This window comes from Taudactylus pleione, unplaced genomic scaffold (genome assembly GCF_031769625.1).
Source record: "Taudactylus pleione unplaced genomic scaffold, aTauple2 ptg001431l, whole genome shotgun sequence".
Lineage (NCBI taxonomy): Eukaryota > Metazoa > Chordata > Amphibia > Anura > Myobatrachidae > Taudactylus > Taudactylus pleione.
In genome coordinates, this window is record NW_028285830.1 from 54,628 (window position 1) to 73,051 (window position 18,424).

Here is an 18,424-nt window from a genome sequence, read left to right on the forward strand (position 1 = left end):
TATTCGAGGTCCATAGGGTCCACAGGGATACCATGGGGTATGTAGTTGGAGTAATCCATTGCACCAAACAGCTACAGCTCTCAAGCTCCCAGCATGCACAGGACCTCCTCCCTATATACCCCACCCCCAGCCACAGGCATGCAGTTTGTAAACAAGCCTAACGGCAAGAGACGGACAGTGGAGAAGGAAGTACAATGTACCCAAGAAACACTCTAAAATAACGAAGAGGGAATTAGTGACAAAAAAGAAAGGAACAGATCTCAACTGAGGTCAGGTGCTTCAGGGTGGGTGCCCTGTGGACCCTATGAACCTCAAAGAAAAAGAGTTAATAAAGGTATGTTATACCATAACTCTTAATTTCTTCTTCGGGTTTCATAGGGTCCACAGGAACTACCTTGGGGATGTCCTAAAGCAGTTCCCTTAAGGGTGAGGACGCTCCTGAGCAGAGAGGAGGTTCCGCCGCCCAAAGGAAGCATCTTGGGAGTCAAAAGTATCAAATGCATGAAATTTGATAAAGGTATGGACGGAACACCAAGTGGCCGCCTTGAACAACTGTTCTGTAGAGGCGCCATGTCTAACCGCCCACGATGGTCCCACAGACTGTCACTGTGTTTGGAACAGGGAGATCAGCCTGAGTATACACATGAGAAATAGTCATACGTAGCCACCGAGCCAGAGTCTGCTTGTTAGCTGGCCAGCCTCGCTTATGAAAGCCATATAACACAAAAATGCATCTGATTTCCTGATGGAGTTGGTACGATCCAAGTAGATACGAAGAGCTCGGACCACATCCAGTGAAGCTTCACCGAAAGGCTGGGACTACAATTTCTTCTTTCATATGAAAACGGGATAGCACTTTCAGAAGGTAACCTGCCCTTGTACGGAGGACAGCTCTATTTTGGTGAAAAATCAAAAATGGAAAGAGACATGAAAGTGCTGCCAAATTAGAAACTCTGCGAGCTGAGGAGATAGCGAGTAACAAAAGTGTCTTCGCTGTTAACCATTTGAGGTCCACTGTGTCCAAGGGTTCAAAGGGGGGATAGCCTGGAGCGCCCTGAGAAACGATAAATCCCATGGTGCCACTGGAGGGACATAAGGTGGCTGAAGGTGGAGAACACCCTGAAAAAAGGTTTTAACATCCGGCAGGAGAGCGATTCTGTGCTGGAACCAAACTGACAATGCAGAATCCTGAACTCTCAGGGCAGCCAGACGAAGACCTAAGTCTAATCCAGTCTGCAGAAAAGCAAGAACTCGGGAGATCCTGAAAACGTTACGGTAAAACTTTCTGTGGGCACACCAATGAAAAAATGAATGCCAAATCCTGTGGTAGATGCAGGCCGAAGCAGGCTTCCTTGCCCTAAGCATCGTCTGGATCACAGAAGTAGAAAAACCTTTGGCCTTTCAGACGGAAGACTCGAGCCATGCCGTCAAAGCCAGCCGAGGTAGATCCGGATATAGGCAGGGACCCTGCAGTAGCAAATCCGGCCGTAGAGGAAGTGGACTGTCAATGGATAGACATGTCAGATCAGTGAACCAATGTCTCCTGGGCCAGGCCGGAGCTATTAGTATCATCCTGCCGCCTTCTTGCTTGAATTTTCTGATGACCCTTGGGAGGAGGGAGATTGGAGGAAACAGGTATGCCGACCTGACGTCCCACCTAACTACAAGAGCATCCACTAAGGCGGCTGAAGGGTCCCTTTTTTTGGACCCGTAGCTGGGGACCTTGTGGTTGTGACGTGATGCCATGAGGTCTACATGTCCGGTAGTCCCCACTTGTCCACCAGGAGCTGAAAGACGTCCGGATGAAGAGCCCATTTTCCAGTGTGAATATCCTGACTACTTAGAAAGTCCGCTTCCCAGTTGAGGATTCCTGGGATGAATATTGCCGAGATTGCTGGAAAATGGCGTTCTGCCCAAAAAAGAATGTTCGCCACTGATTCCTTGGCGTCTGAGATGAGCCGTCATGACTGCCATTATCTTGGTGAACACCCGAGGGGCTGTGGACAGAACGACGTCAGAAATGACGACTGCCTATACTTAGGGGTAGTCTTAAATGGCAACCCAGCAGATTTGGATGCTGCCAGAGTAGTCACTATGTTATCCAATTCCGGTCAAAACAGGGACAGTCGGCAATATGAAAAAGTCACATGGTTTGTAGCGAAACTCTTTAAGGATCCCACTTCATCTCATTGCTTCATGGCAAGAGCGGCATTACATACGGCCGACTGACCCTTCTCCTGGCAGGGACCAATATAGCCATCATCAGGAGGACCGATCCTTGAAAACTCAGAGGACGCTCGGACGGAGGGCTCAAACACTCCAAGGCTACAGGATCATGAGTCGCTTATGGCACAAACACCTGATTGTGCATACAAGCTTATATCCATTGCGATTCCTCATTCTAAGTGGGCATTATAACTAAGCGGTTTATTGTGGATGGGACTATACATATTCATGCTGGTTTATTCGATCTGGATATATAAGTTCCTCATTACTGCTTAATTGGATTATCCTTGTTTACAATAGTCCAGCAAGTTCCTGAACGTGAACGTACTGCATGTTTTCAGGATTTACCTTGCCACTTATTTTGCCATTGTGCTGATTGTGAGCTACTACAGGGATCCCTTATATATATATATATGGGATCACACCAATTATACAAAAGTTGATTCTCACTTGGAAACTGACAGATACAGTTTGCGATATCACTGATTCATTTCCATAGTGTATATTTTTTCTTTTTACAATAGAAGGCCTTCTATCCGGAACAAGCAGTTACACATTGCAACAATTTTGTTATATATAGCTTATATTGTATCCATTGTCTATGGCATGCTCATACTCTGTCTCAATGTATTAAGGTGCATACACATGGTCAGATGTGTCAGATGAACGATTTGATTAACGATTTTACCAACGATTTGAACACCGGCCGTGTGCATGTGCCGGAGCGGCCGTGTGCATGTGCCGGAGCGGCCGTGTGCATGTGCCGGAGCGGCCGTGTGCATGTGCTGCAATACAGTGTCCTTTGGGGGCGGGCACATTGCTGTATCCCAGAAAATGGTGGCATTTCGGCACCATTATCTGGGCATGTCGAAGACAGGGTCCGTGTCTTTGGGCGCAGATTTCCTGGCCCCGGCTGAGGCGTTCTGGCAGCGCATGCTAACGCAGAGAGCTCGCACACACATATAGTCACAGAGCACCATCTGCGGAGACCGGCAGCGCCATACTTATTATTTAGCTATCACTTATATCGCAGCTTTTCTCAAAAATAGAGCCGAGCTGACTTCTGCCACGTCAGATGCGACTGCGATATCGGCATGGTAAGGGGAGATTAATATTATCACTATGTGCGAGCGCCCCCACTCCTCCCATGTCCCCCAACGCACAAAGCACATTCTGGAGACAGATGTGGAGAAAACAGCTATTTGCCTTAATGCACAGATCCCTGTAAGAGAGAGCGGACGGACGGACCACCGCTCAGATGACGGTCAGTGCTGGACACAAAGTGGTTTAGACGCTCCGTCCACACCTCAATTGTCATCATTAGTATCCGCACTTTTACCTTCCCCATTCTGGGTGCAAAGGATCCCAACCAGGCGTCCCCTCGTCATACACACGCCTCATTACCCCCCTTCAATCCAATGTCTACAGAACGCTGCAGTAACTTACCTTAATTGTGTCGTAGGTGTCTGTGATCAGCGCGATGAACAGGCTGAGCACCATGTAGATGAACAGGCTGATGAAGGAATAGAGATAAACGCGGCTGAACAGCCAGACCAAGTAGTTTTTCTGCTGCATGACGGAGAACGTTGTGAACATGTCGTCGCCGTTAATGAGGGAGAACAGACACTCGGAGACCATATTCAGGGACCTGAACTGAGAAACATGAAGAAGAATACAAATTACTAAAGAGCTTTGCAGAGGGGATACAGTGAAGGGTTAAATCATTCCGCTACATTACCTTAGTGTGATAGGGCCCTAGCACAATCCAGCCGCAGAAACAGTAGCCGAGATAGATCATGGCGGCGCAGCATAGGAAGCGGAGCACGTTAGGAAGAGCCGCCCTCAGCGTCAGGATCAGCAGCTGTACAATGACGGGGAGGATACAAGGATGGAACTATAACCGTATATATTGTGTTCTGAGTATCCCAACGCTTACTTACAGCTGAATACAAAGACCATGGTAACCTAGCAGCTCGTGGCCGCCTTACTCCATTGCGGTTTATAATATATGCAATATAACAGTAATTAGTGCTAAATAAATTTTGCGGAATAACTTATACAAATATAATTGACAGAATGAGCTGTGACATTATAGAAGAACCTGCACATTTAAATAACATATTTCTAATGTCACAGAAATTGGAAATAGCAGGAAGAAGGGAACAGAGAGCACTTACATTGTATTTCTGAAAGAATCCTAAGTAGCGGATGACGCCCAGCCAGACCAGCAGCGTAGATGTCCCCAGGAGAATACTGCACACGTCATAACTGGTCAGGCTCTGTACCAGAGACATACTGGGATTACTATACTTGGTTATGTAGAGACATACTGGGATTACTATACTTGGTTATGTAGAGACATACTGGGATTACTATACTAGGTTATGTAGAGACATACTGGGATTACTATACTTGGTTATGTAGAGACATACTGGGATTACTATACTTGGTTATGTAGAGACATACTGGGATTACTATACTTGGTTATGTAGAGACATACTGGGATTACTATACTTGGTTATGTAGAGACATACTGGGATTACTATACTTGGTTATGTAGAGACATACTGGGATTACTATACTTGGTTATGTAGAGACATACTGGGATTACTATACTTAGTTATGTAGAGACATACTGGGATTACTATACTTGGTTATGTAGAGACATACTGGGATTACTATACTTGGTTATGTAGAGACATACTGGGATTACTATACTAGGTTATGTAGAGACATACTGGGATTACTATACTTGGTTATGTAGAGACATACTGGGATTACTATACTAGGTTATGTAGAGACATACTGGGATTACTATACTTGGTTATGTAGAGACATACTGGGATTACTATACTTGGTTATGTAGAGACATACTGGGATTACTATACTTGGTTATGTAGAGACATACTGGGATTACTATACTTGGTTATGTAGAGACATACTGGGATTACTATACTTGGTTATGTAGAGACATACTGGGATTACTATACTTGGTTATGTAGAGACATACTGGGATTACTATACTTGGTTATGTAAAGTGCATTGTTCACTGATAACCTGACTGGATATTGTTAAAAATCCAAATCAAATCAATATTTGGTGTGACCACCCTTTGCCTTCATAACACAGTACTGTATATTATTAATATACATAAAATAATTGAAGTCAGCAACTACAGTGCATCCGGAAAGTATTCACAGCGCTTCACTTTTTCCACATTTTGTTATGTTACAGCCTTATTCCAAAATGGAATAAATTCACTTTTGTACTCAAAATTCTACACACAATACCCCATAATGACAACGTGTAAAAAGTGTTTTTGAGATTTTTGCTAATTTAATAAAATAACAAACAAACTAAGAAATCACATGTACATAAGTGTTCACAGCCTTTGCCATGAAGCTCAAAATTGAGCTCAGGTGCATCCTGTTTCCACTGATCATCCTTGAGATGTTCCACCAGCTTAATTGGAGTCCACCTGTGGTAAATTCAGTTGATTGGACATGATTTTGAAGGGCATACACCTGTCTATATAAGGTCCCACATTTGACAGTGCATCTCAGAGCACACACCAAGCATGAAGTCCAAGGAATTGTCTGTAGACCTCCGAGACAGGATTGTCTCGAGGCACAACTCTGGAGAAGGGTACAGAAAAATATCTGCTGCTTTGAAGACCCCAATGAGCACAGTGGCCTCCATCATCTGTAAATGGAAGAAGTTCGGAACCACCAGGACTCTTCCTAGAGTTGGCCGGCCGTCTAAAGTGAGCGATCGGTGAAGAAGGGCCCTAGTCAGGGAGATGACCAAGAACCCAATGGTCACTCTGTTGGAGCTACAGCATTCCTCTGTGGAGAGAGGAGAACCTTCCAGAAGGACAACCATCTCTGCAGCAATCCACCAATCAGTCCTGTATGGTAGAGTGGCCAAACGGAAGCCACTTCTTAGTAAAAAGCACATGGCAGCCCGCCTGGAGTTTGCCAAAATGCATCTGAAGGACTCTCTGGTCTGATGAGACAAGGATTGAACTCTTTGGCGTGAATGCCAGGCGTTATGTTTGGAGGGAACCAGGCACCGCTCTTCACCAGGCCAATACCATCCCTAGAGTGAAGCATGGTGGTGGCAGCATCATGCTGTGGGGGATGTTTTTCAGCAGCAGGAACTGGGAGACTAGTCAGGATAGAGGGAAGATGAATGCAGCAATGTACAGAGACATCCTGGATGAAAACCTGCTCCAGAGCGCTCCTGACCTCAGACTGGGGCGACGGTTCATCTTTCAGCAGGACAACGACCCTAAGCACACAGCCAAGATATCACAGGAAGTGGCTTCAGGACAACTCTGTGAATGTCCATGAGTGGCCCATCCAGAGCCCAGACTTGAATCCGATTGATCATCTCTGGAGACATCTGATAATGGCTGTGCACCGACGCTTCCCATCCAACCTGATGGAGCCTGAGAGGTGCTGCAAAGAGGAATGGGCAAAACTGCCCAAAGATAGGTGTGCCAAGCTTGTGGCATCATATTCAAAAAGACTTGAGGCTGTAATTGCTGCCAAAGGTGCATCAACAAAGTATTGAGCAAAGGCTGTGACTACTTATGTACATGTGATTCCTTAGTTGTTGTTTTTTTTTTTAAATAAAATTTGCAAAAATTGAAAAATCACTTTTTACACGTTGTCATTATGGGGTATTGTGTGTAGAATTTTGAGGACAAAAATGAATTTATTCCATTTTGGAATAAGGCTGTAACATAACAAAATGTGGAAAAAGTGAAGCGTTGTGAATACTTTCCGGATGCCCTGTAAGTATGATCTCTATGCAGGGGACGCAGAAATTACCTTATTGTCTCCAGACCTCTCACACTGTCTCGGGTCACTGACCATGAGACAGCGCTGGCAGAGCGTTGATGTGATGAGACAGTGCTGGCAGAGTGCTGATGTGATGAGACAGCGCTGGCAGAGCGCTGATGTGATGAGACAGCGATGGCAGAGTGCTGATGTGATGAGACAGCACTGGCAGAGTGCTGATGTGATGAGACAGCGCTGGCAGAGTGCTGATGTGACGAGACAGCGCTGGCAGAGCGCTGGTGTGACGAGACAGTGCTGGCAGAGCGCTGATGTGACGAGACATCGCTGGCAGAGCGTTGATGTGACGAGACAGCGCTGGCAGGCTGCTGATGTGATGAGACAGCGCTGGCAGAGCGTTGATGTGATGAGACAGTGCTGGCAGAGCGCTGATGTGATGAGACAGCGATGGCAGAGTGCTGATGTGATGAGACAGCGCTGGCAGAGTGCTGATGTGACGAGACAGCGCTGGCAGAGCGTTCATGTGATGAGACAGCGCTGGCAGAGCGCTGATGTGATGAGACAGCGATGGCAGAGTGCTGATGTGATGAGACAGCACTGGCAGAGTGCTGATGTGATGAGACAGCGCTGGCAGAGTGCTGATGTGACGAGACAGCGCTGGCAGAGCGCTGGTGTGACGAGACAGTGCTGGCAGAGCGCTGATGTGACGAGACATCGCTGGCAGAGCGTTGATGTGACGAGACAGCGCTGGCAGGCTGCTGATGTGATGAGACAGCGCTGGCAGAGCGTTGATGTGATGAGACAGTGCTGGCAGAGCGCTGATGTGATGAGACAGCGATGGCAGAGTGCTGATGTGATGAGACAGCGCTGGCAGAGTGCTGGTGTGACGAGACAGTGCTGGCAGAGCGCTGATGTGACGAGACATCGCTGGCAGAGCGTTGATGTGACGAGACAGCGCTGGCAGGCTGCTGATGTGATGAGACAGCGATGGCAGAGTGCTAATGTGAGGAGACAGTGCTGGCAGAGCGCTGATGTGATGAGACAGCGCTAGCAGAGTGCTGATGTGATGAGACAGTGCTGGCAGAGCGCTGATGTGATGAGACAGTGCTGTCAGAGCGCTGATGTGATGAGACAGTGCTGGCAGAGTGCTGATGTGATGAGACAGTGCTGGCAGAGCGCTGATGTGATGAGACAGCGACGGCAGAGCGCTGATGTGATGAGACAGCGCTGGCAGAGCGCTGATGTGATGAGACAGCTTCAGATCAGCAATTAGCCATTATTTCCTTCTTGGTGATGGTGAGAGTGGAGAATATTCAACAATGAAGTGAGGGAGTGGGTGACCTCCACGTTGATATTCATATTTTCTAGGCCAAAAGTGTGACCCAACTACTGAGACCTGAAGGCTTCAAAGTTCACGCTTTACACAAGTGAAATAATAATATTACTATTTTACACTAGACAAAAGTGATCGGGCAAGTGAAATGGTGCGCTCCTGCGTCAGACACATGTTTGTGAAGGCAATAAACGAGAAGGATAGAGATGTTCTCGCTAACTCTACATACCGCCTGCTGCTGCCCAGGAACTTGTGGCCAGTTTGCCATGAAGGGTGTCTGCAGTAATCACTGCACGTGGTGACCTACACAGTACTGACGTCACTATAACATCTCACTGCACGTGGTGACCTACACAGTACTGACCTCACTAACATCTCACTGCACATGGTGACCTACACAGTACTGACCTCACTATAACATCTCACTACACGTGGTGACCTACACAGTACTGACGTCACTATAACATCTCACTGCACGTGGTGACCTACACAGTACTGACGTCACTATAACATCTCACTGCACGTGGTGACCTACACAGTACTGACATCACTATAACATCTTACTGCACGTGGTGACCTACACAGTACTGACGTCACTATAACATCTCACTGCACGTGGTGACCTACACAGTACTGACCTCACTATAACATCTCACTGCACGTGGTGACCTACACAGTACTGACCTCACTATAACATCTCACTACACGTGGTGACCTACACAGTACTGACGTCACTATAACATCTCACTGCACGTGGTGACCTACACTGTACTGACATCACTAACATCTCACTGCACGTGGTGACCTACACAGTACTGACCTCACTATAACATCTCACTGCACGTGGTGACCTACACAGTACTGACCTCACTATACCATCTCACTGCACGTGGTGACCTACACAGTACTGACCTCACTATAACATCTCACTGCACGTGGTGACCTACACAGTACTGACGTCACTATAACATCTCACTGCACGTGGTGACCTACACAGTACTGACGTCACTATAACATCTCACTGCACGTGGTGACCTACACAGTACTGACCTCACTATAACATCTCACTGCACATGGTGACCTACACAGTACTGACGTCACTATAACATCTCACTGCACGTGGTGACCTACACAGTACTGACGTCACTGTAACATCTCACTGCACGTGGTGACCTACAAAGTACTGACGTCACTATAACATCTCACTGCACGTGGTGACCTACACAGTACTGACGTCACTATAACATCTCACTGCACGTGGTGACCTACACAGTACTGACGTCACTATAACATCTCACTGCACGTGGTGACCTACACAGTACTGACATCACTATAATATCTTAGTGCACGTGGTGACCTACACAGTACTAACCTCACTAACATCTCACTGCACGTGGTGACCTACACAGTACTGACCTCACTATAACATCTCACTACACGTGGTGACCTACACAGTACTGACGTCACTATAACATCTCACTGCACGTGGTGACCTACACAGTACTGACGTCACTATAACATCTCACTGCACGTGGTGACCTACACAGTACTGACCTCACTATAACAACTCACTGCACGTGGTGACCTACACAGTACTGACATCACTATAACATCTCACTGCACGTGGTGACCTACACAGTACTGACCTCACTATAACATCTCACTGCACGTGGTGACCTACACAGTACTGACCTCACTATAACATCTCACTGCACGTGGTGACCTACACAGTACTGACCTCACTATAACATCTCACTGCACGTGGTGACCTACACAGTACTGACCTCACTATAACATCTCACTGCACGTGGTGACCTACACAGTACTGACCTCACTATAACATCTCACTGCACGTGGTGACCTACACAGTACTGACGTCACTATAACATCTCACTGCACGTGGTGACCTACACAGTACTGACGTCACTATAACATCTCACTGCACGTGGTGACCTACACAGTACTGACGTCACTATAACATCTCACTGCACGTGGTGACCTACACAGTACTGACCTCACTATAACATCTCACTGCACGTGGTGACCTACACAGTACTGACATCACTATAACATCTCACTGCACGTGGTGACCTACACAGTACTGACCTCACTATAACATCTCACTGCAAGTGGTGACCTACACAGTACTGACGTCACTATAACATCTCACTGCACGTGGTGACCTACACAGTACTGACGTCACTATAACATCTCACTGCACGTGGTGACCTACACAGTACTGACGTCACTATAACATGTCACTGCACGTGGTGACCTACACAGTACTGACGTCACTATAACATCTCACTGCACGTGGTGACCTACACAGTACTGACGTCACTATAATATCTTAGTGCACGTGGTGACCTACAAAGTACTGACGTCACTATAACATCTCACTGCACGTGGTGACCTACACAGTACTGACGTCACTATAACATCTCACTGCACGTGGTGACCTACACAGTACTGACATCACTATAACATCTCACTGCACGTGGTGACCTACACAGTACTGACATCACTATAATATCTTAGTGCACGTGGTTACCTACAAAGTACTGACGTCACTATAACATCTCACTGCACGTGGTGACCTACACAGTACTGACGTCACTATAACATCTCACTGCACGTGGTGACCTACACAGTACTGACGTCACTATAACATCTCACTGCACGTGGTGATCTACACAGTACTGACGTCACTATAACATCTCACCGCACGTGGTGACCTACACAGTACTGATGTCACTATAACATCTCACTGCACGTGGTGACCTACACAGTACTGACATCACTATAACATCTCACTGCACGTGGTGACCTACACAGTACTGACGTCACTAACATCTCACTGCACGTGGTGACCTACACAGTACTGACATCACTATAACATCTCACTGCACGTGGTGACCTACACAGTACTGACATCACTATAATATCTCACTGCACGTGGTGACCTACACAGTACTGACGTCACTATAACATCTCACTGCACGTGGTGACCTACACAGTACTGACCTCACTATAACATCTCACTGCACGTGGTGACCTACACAGTACTGACCTCACTAACATCTCACTGCACGTGGTGACCTACACAGTACTGACCTCACTATAACATCTCACTGCACGTGGTGACCTACACAGTACTGACATCACTATAACATCTCACTGCACGTGGTGACCTACACAGTACTGACCTCACTATAACATCTCACTGCACGTGGTGACCTACACAGTACTGACCTCACTAACATCTCACTGCACGTGGTGACCTACACAGTACTGACGTCACTATAACATCTCACTGCACGTGGTGACCTACACAGTACTGACCTCACTATAACATCTCACTGCACGTGGTGACCTACACAGTACTGAAATCACTATAACATCTCACTGCACGTGGTGACCTACACAGTACTGACCTCACTATAACATCTCACTGCACGTGGTGACCTACACAGTACTGACCTCACTAACATCTCACTGCACGTGGTGACCTACACAGTACTGACGTCACTATAACATCTCACTGCACGTGGTGACCTACACAGTACTGACCTCACTAACATCTCACTGCACGTGGTGACCTACACAGTACTGACCTCACTATAACATCTCACTGCACGTGGTGACCTACACAGTACTGACCTCACTAACATCTCACTGCACGTGGTGACCTACACAGTACTGACGTCACTATAACATCTCACTGCACGTGGTGACCTACACAGTACTGACCTCACTAACATGTCACTGCACGTGGTGACCTACACAGTACTGACCTCACTATAACATCTCACTGCACGTGGTGACCTACACAGTACTGACCTCACTATAACATCTCACTGCACGTGGTGACCTACACAGTACTGACCTCACTATAACATCTCACTGCACGTGGTGACCTACACAGTACTGACGTCACTATAACATCTCACTGCACGTGGTGACCTACACAGTACTGACGTCACTATAACATCTCACTGCACGTGGTGACCTACACAGTACTGACCTCACTATAACATCTCACTGCACGTGGTGACCTACACAGTACTGACATCACTATAACATGTCACTGATCTATTTGCTGTCACTGTCCAATCACTTTTGTCTACTTAGTGTAATTAACATATATATATATTGTATATAGCGCCAACACATTCTGCTGCACTTTATAATTGGGAAGAAAACAGTACTAGAACAGTAATAATACAAGACTGAGTAATAACAGACAGACGAAGAGGTAAGAGGGCCCTGCTCGCAGGCTCGCTTTGAAATAGGCATTGATACATATTGAATATTGGTTCAAAAAGATAGAGGTACAGAGTGCTTAGTTGCCTGTCCAGTTATCCAGCATGGTGGCAGCAGTTTAGGCCTGCGGTCAGAGGGTTTTTGAGTATGGAAAGAACACATGCAGATTTTGTGTGAACTGTGTAGAGGGGACGTCATTTGCGGAAGAGCTTATGGTGGTTGTGGGATCTGATAAGCTGCCTGAAGAGGTGAGTTTCAGGGAATGCTTGAAGGTTTGGAGACTAGAGGAAAGTGTTATTGTGCGTGGGAGGGCATTCCAAAGGGTGGGTGCAACCCGAATACAGGGCCTGATTCAGAGATGTACTCTAGCCCAATGGTTAGCGCACATCTCCCATGTTTGTGAGTCTGTGCATGTGCAGGATGAGTCCTGTGATCTCGCACAAAGGCCCTGATTCAGAGCCGGACGCTCTGACCAGAGCGCTCGCTCTGAATCAGGGCCCACCTCCATAAATATGGAGCGTCCTCCTGGACGCTCGTATAGCTGTGTGTCACCACCCACAGCCTATACGAGCGTGCAGGATGATGGTCGCGATATCGCCACTGCGAGCAGAAGCCTGCGGTTGAGTTTCTCAACCGCAAGGCCAGGAGTGATTTTGGCTCTATCGGAGCCAAAATCACTCCCACTGACATCACTAGTGATGTCAGTGGGGCCGGCTTCTGACGGTAGGCATTCCCTTGGGAACGCCTCCGTCTGGCAGGCACGCCCCCGGCACGCCCACCAAAGGGGGCGTGCTGTCAATCAACATCGACAGCACGCCCCCTTTGATCAGACACTACGAGCGAAGGAAAGTCCTTCGCTCGTCGCGTCTCGCGCATGCGCACGACGGAGCTCCCTCCGTCGTGCGCATGCACAGTGCAGACCATCGACCCACTTGCGAGCGGACAGCCGCTCGCGAGTGGGTCGGAATCAGGGCCAAAGTTCCCCCAAGTCTCTGCCTGGCAGAAGTATTTGGGGGGCGGTGCGTGGACGGCGATAACCTGCGTTCCTGGAAACGGAGATGTGTCACCCCCTTTTCTGGGAGTGCTGAGGACAGGGTCTGCGTCCATGGATACAGACTTCCTGGCCTTACAAGCAGACAGAAGCCGGATGGCCTGCATAAACTGAGGCTTACTCAGGTGGCCGATGCTGAGGAACATCGCGATGGTGATCCCAGGCTGCGCCATCGGTCGCAGCGCTGAGATTGCAGATGCTGACAGGAGGCGTCTCCTCTCTTCAGACGCCTCCTGCAGCTTTAGCTCGTGTGCGGCTCTGAAATACCGTCCATCTCTGAATCAGGCCCCCAGTCCTGTAACCGTGCCTGGGAGCAGGTGATGTGAGTGGGTGAGGGACGCAGATCTTGTGCAGAGCGGAGCGGGCGACTTGGGAGTAATGAAATGCATGTTGGTGTCATCTTGTTGATGTATGGCCCTATATGGTACTAGAAGAATTTTTATATTGGATATATATGTTGGCGCTATATAAAAAGATGTTAATAATAATAATAATAATATTATTATTTCAGTTGCATAAAGCGTGAACTTTGAAGCCTTCAGGTCTCAGTAGTTGGGTCACACTTGTGGCCTAGAAAATATGAATATCAACGTGGCCTCACCCACTCCCTCACTTCAGTGCTGAATATTCTCCACTCTCACCATCACCAAGAAGGAAATAATGGCTAATTGCCAGCGCTGTCTCATCACATCAGCGCTCTGCCAGCGCTGTCTCATCACATCAGCGCTCTGCCAGCACTGTCTCATCACATCAGCGCTCTGCCAGCGCTGTCTCATCACATCAGCGCTCTGCCAGCGCTGTCTCATCACATCAGCGCTCTGCCAGCGCTGTCTCATCACATCAGGGCTCTGCCAGCGCTGTCTCATCACATCAGGGCTCTGCCAGCGCTGTCTCATCACATCAGCGCTCTGCCAGCGCTGTCTCATCACATCAGCGCTCTGCCAGCGCTGTCTCATCACATCAGCGCTCTGCCAGCGTTGTCTCATCACATCAGCGCTCTGCCAGCGCTGTCTCATCACATCACAGCTCTGCCAGCGCTGTCTCATCACATCAGCGCTCTGCCAGCGCTGTCTCATCACATCACAGCTCTGCCAGCGCTGTCTCATCACATCAGCGCTCTGCCAGCGCTGTCTCATCACATCAGCGCTCTGCCAGCGCTGTCTCATCACATCAGCGCTCTGCCAGCGCTGTCTCGTCACATCAGCGCTCTGCCAGCGCTGTCTTATCACATCAGGGCTCTGCCAGCGCTGTCTTATCACATCAGGGCTCGGCCAGCGCTGCCTCATCACATCAGGGCTCGGCCAGCGCTGCCTCATCACATCAGCGCTCTGCCAGCACTGTCTCATCACATCAGCGCTCTGCCAGCGCTGTCTTATCACATCAGGGCTCGGCCAGCGCTGCCTCATCACATCAGGGCTCGGCCAGCGCTGTCTCATCACATCAGCGCTCTGCCAGCACTGTCTCATCACATCAGCGCTCTGCCAGCGCTGTCTCATCACATCAGCGCTCTGCCAGCGCTGTCTCATCACATCAGCGCTCTGCCAGCACTGTCTCATCACATCAGCGCTCTGCCAGCGCTGTCTCATCACATCAGCGCTCTGCCAGCACTGTCTCATCACATCAGCGCTCTGCCAGCGCTGTCTCATCACATCAGCGCTCTGCCAGCACTGTCTCATCACATCAGCGCTCTGCCAGCGCTGTCTCATCACATCAGCGCTCTGCCAGCGCTGTCTCATCACATCAGCGCTCTGCCAGCGCTGTCTCATCACATCAGGGCTCTGCCAGCGCTGTCTCATCACATCAGGGCTCTGCCAGCGCTGTCTCATCACATCAGCGCTCTGCCAGCGCTGTCTCATCACATCAGCGCTCTGCCAGCGCTGTCTCATCACATCAGCGCTCTGCCAGCGCTGTCTCATCACATCAGCGCTCTGCCAGCGCTGTCTCATCACATCACAGCTCTGCCAGCGCTGTCTCATCACATCAGCGCTCTGCCAGCGCTGTCTCATCACATCACAGCTCTGCCAGCGCTGTCTCATCACATCAGCGCTCTGCCAGCGCTGTCTCATCACATCAGCGCTCTGCCAGCGCTGTCTCATCACATCAGCGCTCTGCCAGCGCTGTCTCGTCACATCAGCGCTCTGCCAGCGCTGTCTTATCACATCAGGGCTCTGCCAGCGCTGTCTTATCACATCAGGGCTCGGCCAGCGCTGCCTCATCACATCAGGGCTCGGCCAGCGCTGCCTCATCACATCAGTGCTCTGCCAGCGCTGCCTCATCACATCAGCGCTCTGCCAGCGCTGTCTCGTCACATCAGCGCTCTGCCAGCGCTGTCTCATCACATCAGGGCTCGGCCAGCGCTGCCTCAACACATGAGCGCTCTGCCAGCGCTGTCTCATCACATTAGCGCTCTGCCAGCGCTGTCTCATCACATTAGCGCTCTGCCAGCGCTGTCTCCTCACATTAGCGCTCTGCCAGCGCTGTCTCATCACATCATCAGCGCTCGGCCAGCGCTGTCTCATCACATCAGGGCTCTGCCAGCGCTGTCTCATCACATTAGCGCTCTGCCAGCGCTGTCTCGTCACATTAGCGCTCTGCCAGCGCTGTCTCCTCACATTAGCGCTCTGCCAGCGCTGTCTCATCACATTAGTGCTCTGCCAGCGCTGTCTTATCACATCAGGGCTCGGCCAGCGCTGTCTCATCACATCAGCGCTCTGCCAGCGCTGTCTTATCACATCAGGGCTCGGCCAGCGCTGCCTCATCACATCAGGGCTCGGCCAGCGCTGCCTCATCACATCAGCGCTCTGCCAGCGCTTAGCCTGGTAACTGCAAAGACGTCGGGAAACCAGATGACTCCTCTCCCGTCACTTTGCTTATACATATAATTACACCGCCAGCAATATGGTTGGAAGTTTTTATTTTTAAAACGGAAAATTAAACCTGGTGATAAAGTTGATGAATTCTTATACTGAGGTCACGTCTGTCATCTGCTCTGCTTTGTGTTCCAGTCATACAATAGCGTATTGTGAGAGCAGGGAAGCACTGAGAGTGTGATGGGACATTCTGTCCAGTAAACCGGTTACGGATTTAGAACGACCTGTATTCATCCTTTATGTTTACACGTTTTACACAAAGCAGAAATAAGTTCTGGTTCCAACCGCAGAGAGGTCACTATTACTATAGCGGGATTTTCTATTTATACGCATATATGTTATCAGACATTGAACCTCAAAATGTAAAATGTCAGATGAGAACCGTTAGGGTAAAAAACATTGTTTTGTGTTGAACTTCAATGCAACCCTACTAAGAAGAACAGTCTTCCCTCCCCGCTCTGCTGCAAACAGCTGAAATCCTTTCGTAGGATAGTGTCCTATGGCGAGTGATGCATAGCAACAGCTGAGATCGCAGTCTTCTGAGCTGCTGTGATATCACAAGCCCTGCCCCCTGTAGCGGGGGCATGTTTTGGAAGAGGAGGACAGCCGAGGGGTGGTACCAGTCAGAGAGGGGGCGGAGCCAAGGAGGGTGGAGATTCAGGTGACCCAGCATATGACGTGTCCATTAAACTAGTACATATATATTTATGTATCGGCTACAGCAGAACTGGACATGAGGAGCATTACATATATTCCAACAGTAACAATTTTGGTGGTACTCTCTATTCCCAAACAGGGGCATTAGCCTACTGAAATCTGAGAGAGCCTCCACTCGTAAATGAGGGTAGATGGGTTGGGGCCGGGTTTGGGCATGTGGTTAGGAGTAAGTCAGCCATGGGTTATCTAATGATGGCATGTGTGGGGCACTGTGTGCCCTGTTACTAACCACAGGCTCTCTATGGACTTCTGCAGACTCACTGATGGATTTGTTCTGATCATTATCTTGCCGATATACTGTCAGCAAATAGGGCATTACTCATATTACAGCCCTGAGGCGCTCTGGCCTATCAGAGGTTTGTGTATGGAAGTTATAGCAGGGACCCCGCAGCACAGGCTGACAATATATATCATTACTAATATTACAGCCCTGAGGCACTCTGGCCTATCGGAGGTATGTGTATGGAAGTTATAGCAGGGACCCCGCAGCACAGGCTGACAGTATGTATCATTACTCATATTACAGCCCTGAAGCGCTCTGGCCTATCGGAGGTATGTGTATGGAAGTTATAGCAGGGACCCCACAGCACAGGCTGACAGTATGTATCATTACTCATATTACAGCCCTGAGGCGCTCTGGCCTATCGGAGGTATGTGTATGGAAGTTATAGCGGGACCCCACAGCACAGGCTGACAGTATGTATCATTACTCATATTACAGCCCTGAAGCGCTCTGGCCTATCGGAGGTATGTGTATGGAAGTTATAGCAGGGACCCCGCAGCACAGGCTGACAGTATGTATCATTACTCATATTACAGCCCTGAAGCGCTCTGGCCTATCGGAGGTATGTGTATGGAAGTTATAGCGGGACCCCACAGCACAGGCTGACAGTAAGTATCATTACTCATATTACAGCCCTGAAGCGCTCTGGCCTATCGGAGGTATGTGTATGGAAGTTATAGCAGGGACCCCGCAGCACAGGCTGACAGTATGTATCATTACTCATATTACAGCCCTGAAGCGCTCTGGCCTATCGGAGGTATGTGTATTTAAGTTATAGCAGGGACCCCGCAGCACAGGCTGACAGTATGTATCATTACTCATATTACAGCCCTGAAGCGCTCTGGCCTATCGGAGGTATGTGTATGGAAGTTATAGCAG

General features: G+C 48.8%; 1 protein-coding gene across 6 annotated transcripts in view; it reads right to left on the minus strand.

The window, feature by feature from the left end:
- The window catches only part of MCOLN3 (mucolipin TRP cation channel 3), a 96,954-nt gene that overhangs the window by 421 nt on the left and 78,109 nt on the right, over window positions 1-18,424 (minus strand). For all 6 annotated transcript variants that reach the window (XM_088463706.1, XM_088463710.1, XM_088463707.1 and 3 more), the window contains exons 10-12: window positions 4,404-4,505; window positions 3,965-4,087; window positions 3,673-3,879 (exon numbers count right to left, since the gene is read on the minus strand). In XM_088463706.1, the coding sequence (XP_088319832.1) occupies window positions 3,673-3,879; window positions 3,965-4,087; window positions 4,404-4,505 (432 nt within the window). The remainder of the gene's footprint in view (window positions 1-3,672; window positions 3,880-3,964; window positions 4,088-4,403; window positions 4,506-18,424) is intronic.